The sequence below is a fragment of the Belonocnema kinseyi genome, chromosome 4, assembly GCF_010883055.1.
Source record: "Belonocnema kinseyi isolate 2016_QV_RU_SX_M_011 chromosome 4, B_treatae_v1, whole genome shotgun sequence".
Classification (NCBI taxonomy): Eukaryota; Metazoa; Arthropoda; class Insecta; order Hymenoptera; family Cynipidae; genus Belonocnema; species Belonocnema kinseyi.
The window spans coordinates 41,471,531-41,477,875 of record NC_046660.1 but is presented as its reverse complement, the minus strand read 5'-3'; the positions used below and the strand labels follow the sequence as shown (position 1 = coordinate 41,477,875).

Here is a 6,345-nt window from a genome sequence, read left to right as displayed (position 1 = left end):
TGTATAGACCTAAAAGGAGAGTATGTTGAAAAATAAAACCGACTTTGGCCAAAAAAACGTCTCCGTGTTTCATTTTTCAGGGACTTATCAGACTGCCTAGTACTTGCGAAGCAATAGATATATCCCATGACTGGATTTTTATAAAATTCACGACTTCCGATTTACAATTTGTAGTGGGCCTGATTTATCTTAACCCTGGTCTGGATAAAGATGTAATCTGCCAAAATTTAGACTCTCGCGCAGTTGGAGGAGGTATGTCCCTCTGCACCTGTAATTTTGGATGGAGATTTTAATGTGCGAATTGAGACTCTAAATCAGGTGTCTGAGGAGGCGGTTCCGCTGGGGACAGGTGCAAGCGCGTCGAGGTCTGTGTTAGACCGTGTGGTTTGTAACAGGGGATATTCTTTAGTCGAATGCCTGGAAGCACATGGTCTTGTTTTCCTTAATGGCAGATTCAGTAGTGATTGCCCGGCTAGCCTCACTCGCCTTTCCGCCGGGAGTGGAAGTACCATCGATCTTGCGGCATGCATTCTCCCTTCAATAGGAGTAGTTAAAGATTTCAAAATTATTCCAATTGCTACGCGTTCGGATCACCTCCCACTCTGCGTATAATTGATATCTTTCGATGATGGAAGGGCGAGAGGGGTTACCAAGTCAAGGGGTACGGGCGTGGTTGTTGGTGGGAAAATGATTTGGAGGGAGTCGAGGAAGGGGCTCTTCCTTGACAGGTTGGCTTTGTCGCCTTTATACGCAGGGAAGGTGGAGTCGGTCGACACTGCGAACGAGAAGCTTATCTCTGCAATTACAGTTCGCCCAAGAAGACATCCTTAAATTTAACCCAGACAAAGCGGTCTATATAGCTCTTTTAAATTCAAAGAAGGTGGCCTACGAGAAGGCTTTCCAAAACGCTCTTGAATCCGTCAGAGAATCGGTGGATTTCTGGAAGGCAGTTAATTTTTCTAAGCCTAGGTCGGCGGTTGGCAATAACATTACGTTGCAATCATGGCAGGAATTTGCGAATGGTTTGTATTCGCCTAAAATTACTCTTGACCTCTCCTGGACGGTGAATACATGCCCTCTGTCAGATTATCCGATTACTAGCCGTGAAATCGAAGCGGCTATCAGTAAATGTAAACCGAGAAAAGCGCCAGACCAGGACGGGGTTCCGGCGGAATTCTATAAAGTTCTTCCGGAGTTAGGTATTGATTACCTGGAATGTCTTCAGGAGGATCTGAGAGGATGCGGAGGTACCCTCTTCTGAGGGGGGGGGGGGTGTATTCTTACGTGTCTGATTTACAAGAAAGGGGATAAAGAGGATACTGGTTCATATAGGGATATCGCGTTTGTGAACAGTATTGCCAAGATATTTACTCGGATCCTCCTGGATAGATTTGTGCAGCGGATGAATGAGTCACAGTGTGTGCCGGAATTCCAGTTAGAATTTAGGGCTGCCAGAGACTGTATGGATCACATCTTTGTTTCGAGTTCTTTAATACAGGTGCATCTCTCCCCTCCGAGGCGTAAAGACTATGCATGCTTTGTAGCTTTTAAGAGAGCCTTCCCTTCAGTGAATCACGATCTACTGTGGAGCAAATTACTGAGTTTGGGTGTCAGAACCAAATTAATTAAAATTGTGAAGAGCCTGTACGACGCGCCTAAGGTATCCATTCGCAAGGTGGAGGGTCTTAATACCCCGGTTGACGTTAATTGTGGTGTTATTCAGGGTGAATTGCTTAGCCTGGTCTTTTTTATTTTGACAATTAGTGACCTGGAAGATTCTTGCTGAATGGAGGTCTGAGGGGAATCTCAATTGATCATCTGATTGAGGTTCTTCTTCTGGCCCATGCTGATGACATAGTGTTTCTTGCTGACTCTCGTATTAATCTCAAGAGGAAAATAAATGCCCTTGCTGAATACTGTAAAATCAACCATCTGGAGGTCAATACATCTAAGACAAAGACCATGGTCTTCTATAAAGGTTGAAAGCCTTCGATTCCGAATTTCACGTTGGATAAAAACCAGCTGGAGATGGTTAGGAAATACAATTACCTAGACAAGGCATTCGGGAGCTCAGGCACCTTCGCTCTGACCTGTAACAAAAGGGTGTTTGCTGCAAAGATTGCGGTAGCTTCGTCGTTGCAGGTCCTCCAAGCGTCCAGGTTGGATTCTTAGCGCACCAAACAAATTTTGTGCCGGAGTCTTGTCTCAAATGTTCTCTACTATGCCGTATGAATTTGGGGGCTAAGATATTGTGAAGAGATAGAGGTAATTCACACTACCTTCTTCAAAAAAGTTTTGGGCATGCCTATACATACTCCTGGGTATGTACTTTGACTGGAGCTGGGTCGAGGCTCAACGGCACATAAAATCTTAAAGTTTGCCCTCAACTGGTTGGAAAAGATGCTGGGTATGGGCGAAGAAAGGCTTCCTAGAATATGCTTGAAACGCCTTCAGGCTATGGCAGATTCTGGTGCGGCAACCTACAAATTCAATTGGGTGCTGCAGGTTAAACACATGCTCTCGTTGTGTGGGGCGGAACGTTTATGGCCTGGTTTAGACATATCTTAGCAGTGGGATTCCCCTTAAATTTGTAAGACTTCTTGATCAGGCTCGTCTTATAGGCTCAGTTCGGGGTAGAATTTCCATAGGAGATCTTAGTTTTTGATTTGTGGCGGGGTAGCTTTGCTCAATCTGCAACCAGGGCATGGAAGAGAACTTATTCCACCTTTAGGCGGAATGCCCGATGTATAGAGACCTAAGATCGGATTGTTTTGGGTCATCGGTAGACCTTATAGCCTCTGGTGCGTTCTGGATCGCTTTGGTAAATTCTTCGAACAACGCGGAATTGTTCCTTGTTGCTAGATACCTGCCTAGCGTATTGGAAGTCAGAGCCTTTATCATGTCTCCGTAGGTTAAAGTTAGTCGTTTAAGTTAATTAGTTTATTTTAATTTCAACCTCTTTGCACAGGTCGCGGACCTGAGCAAATATCGCAGCTCTATTTACTTTGGAGTTATATCATGTATAATATGCAGTTTTAAAATAAATAATATAATTTAAATTCTGTCTTCTTTTTCTACGTTTTTTTTAGATTTAAAAATATCCCTTGAATGGATTTGATGTTATCCGTTTACGAAAAAATATTATGATGAGCAATTAAATAAATTAAGAAGAAAATATTGAAGGAATTAATGTAAAAAGTAAGCAAACCAGAAAGCAACGATTTATTTTAGACCACTTATAATCACATATGAAAGTACACAAAATACCGATTCTCCACTAATAAACTTTACACACGAAAAATTTGTAAATTTACTTGATATCTTTAAAAGCACTTTAAATTTGATTGAAATCCATTCAAATCCTTTGGAATCTCTTGAAATCTGTAAAATCTCCTAAAATTTTTGAAACACTTGTAGATCCTATCAAATACTTTCAAGCTTGTGAAATCCCTTGAATTTTCTTGCAACCTTTGGAAACCGTGAAAGTCGATTAATATAAGAGAAATCATATAAAAAACCTGGAATATAAATTTAGTAAAACTTATTTGTTCTAAAGCTCTCTAAAAAACCTTTGAAATTCTTAGAAATCTTTTAAAGCCCTTGGCAATCTTGGAGATTCAGTAGAATTTCTTCAAATCTGGCGAAATTTTTTTTAATTACTTTAAAATCCCTGAAAATGTTTGTAAACGCTAAATATCCCTTGAAATTTCATTCTCTACCAATCCCATCAAATGTTTGGAAATCACGAAGGATTAACTGCTTCGTTTTTTCGTGTATACAAAATTACAGAATTACATAATTAAATAGGGCTACAAGCCATTACATATGGGATTACACCATCTAAAAACCCCTATCACTGAAAAACTATCCTTAAAAATAAATGGGCTCTAAAAATAAATGTGAGTACCTCAGAATTAAGGACTCTGTTTAGGTACTCCAGCACCCGCAAAATCAATTTTCCAAAATCATCTCTAACAATGGAAAACTACTACAAAAACCAAAAGTACTAATGAGGTACAGAGAAAAGTATTTTATCAGTTTGGAATATTTTTTTAAATATCTGAAAACATCAAGAATTTTTCCAAAAACCATTAAGACTCGAAAACCACCTCGTGAAAAATGTGACAATTGACTGAGAATGAAGTATATCAGCTGCTTTGCCCCATGCCAGAACTAAGGGCTAATTAAGGGCTCAATTAGTACCCAAAAGCCATTTAAGCTTTACCAAAAGCTATAATCCCAATTTTGATGTTGGCACGGTATTGGCACAAAGTAGGCTCTAATGTTGGCTTGATACTGACAAAGTTCCAAACGATGACCTGGCACAATACTGGCAGTCAGTACCGGACCAGTACTCATTTAATATTGGCATATTCACAATATATGCATGGCATAATTTCGGCTTTATACTGGTATTAAATCGTCATGGGCCTGATATAATACTGGCACAGTATCAATCTAGTGCTGGCAAAACAACTACTTTTCGTTAAAGCTAGTCTTCATGATACTGGCGTTACATTGGCGTAGCAACAATACAATATTGGGGTAATGATGGCTGTTCGTTGGTGTTAGGTCGTCATGGTAAAGATATAATACTGGCAAAGTGACGGTCAAATAACGGCATACACTTGGCCTTAAGCTGGCGTGGAACTGACTACGTTCATAGTTACAATTGGCTTAGTATTGCGCCTGGACTAATTTATTATTGTTAGTTATGGCACATGTGACGCTCTTGTGCTGGCTTGGTACTGGTAAACTTCCAAAACTTAGTACTGAGATATTATTTGGCATAATACTATGCCGCAGTAATAATCCAGCACTGGCATAATTAATGACGCTCTTTTACCGAAGTCATATTTCGTTGGGGTAATCGACAGCATTAGTTACTCAATGAATCTAGACTCGAGAAGAGTCCGGATGTTAAGCCATTTCGAGCACGAACACCACTCGGATGGGTGACCATCTGGGACGTATGACCACACGGAGAAAAATGGATGGTCAACGTTGTATGGTCAAAATTTAGAGAGCCAGAAAGTCTTTCTACATGGTCGAACGATCCTTCGAAATTTTTTTCGACATGGTTAAAAAGACTCTTATTTTATCGCCAGTCTGACTTTTATAAGAACATCAGGCTCACCATCAGGGATAACTAAGGTATCCTTTTCGGCATGGTGAATCCGCACATATTGTTTCCACTCATTTCGACCATCCACGAAGGAGCAGATAGGCCATTGCATATGGTCAATTACTTGATTTTTGCGCGTCAATCATGCGCGTGAAAAATTAAAGGGTATCGCTAGTTTGCTAGCATATAGAATTCGTAGAACTCTTGGCGCTTTCTGTGAAAAAAATGTTTTTACTCAAGATTTCCGTGTAAAGTGAGTGCATTTATTGAGGATTAATGGAAAATATCTTATTCTGTAAGTACCTGTTTTAAATACGTAATTGTGATGTTAATATTTTCCATATGTTATGTGAGATTTAAAACATTTCATTCTAATTTTTTTGAGGTTAATGTTAGTTTGAAGTAGATTATAATTATTTCAGTAATCACTGTTAATTTTTGGATTAATCGATTTAGGATCAACTTGAATTGTACTTATTAACTTAAAACTAAATCTTTATTTTTCAGTTCTGACATTCACTCCTGAAATTCATTGAAGGACACATTGCAGGAGCAGGGTCGTACTCGTACTCCTATATGCAGAGAATGGAGAGCTGGAACTGCAATGAAAATACAATTAATTTATTTATAGGTAATTAGTCATTATTCAATGATTATTTTTTATACCTGTTTTATTACCTGCTCCATTCCTGAACTGCTCAATTCAAAATTTATGTAGTTGGTCGAAAATTGATCTTTTTTGGTAGAAAAGTAATCTTCTCCATTACAAATTCAACCATTTGGTTAAAAATGTATGTATTTTCTTGAAATTTTATTTTTCAAGTCAAAAACTAAACGTTTTAAGTTAAAATTTAAGTATTTTATTGAAAACTCACTTTTTGTTGAAACTTCATATTATCGGGTTAAAAATGACACTATTTTGTATAAAAAATTTGTCTTGGAAATTCAACTGTTTTGTAGAAAATTGAACACCTTTACTAAAACTTCCCTTTTTTTGGGGTAAAAAAAGAATGTAAATATAACTATTTGGACAATTTGATTGAAAAGTCAACTATGTTTTAGAAAATTCAGCTTTTTTGTAAAAGCGTAGTTTTTTTATTAGAAATATTTTTTTTAATTAAAAAATTATATTTTCCAAATAAAAATGTACCTATTCCATATTTGTTTAAAAATTCAAAAATTTGTTTCGCAAAATAACTATATAGTAGAAAATGCAACTT

The 6,345-nt window shown here is 38.1% G+C and overlaps 2 protein-coding genes across 2 annotated transcripts in view; both read left to right on the top strand.

Moving 5' to 3' along the window:
* LOC117170679 (trehalase-like) overlaps positions 1–6,345 on the top strand; it is a 144,902-nt gene that overhangs the window by 7,197 nt on the left and 131,360 nt on the right. The window lies entirely within an intron of this gene.
* On the top strand, positions 1,403–1,786 carry LOC117170864. Its single transcript, XM_033357907.1, has one exon. The coding sequence runs from the start codon at positions 1,403–1,405 to the stop codon at positions 1,784–1,786; it is 384 nt and encodes a 127-aa protein (XP_033213798.1).

Bases quoted from the DNA above. Each gene is read 5' to 3' on its own strand.
- LOC117170864 (XM_033357907.1), top strand. From the start codon at position 1,403: ATGAATGAGTCACAGTGTGTGCCGGAATTCCAGTTAGAATTTAGGGCT.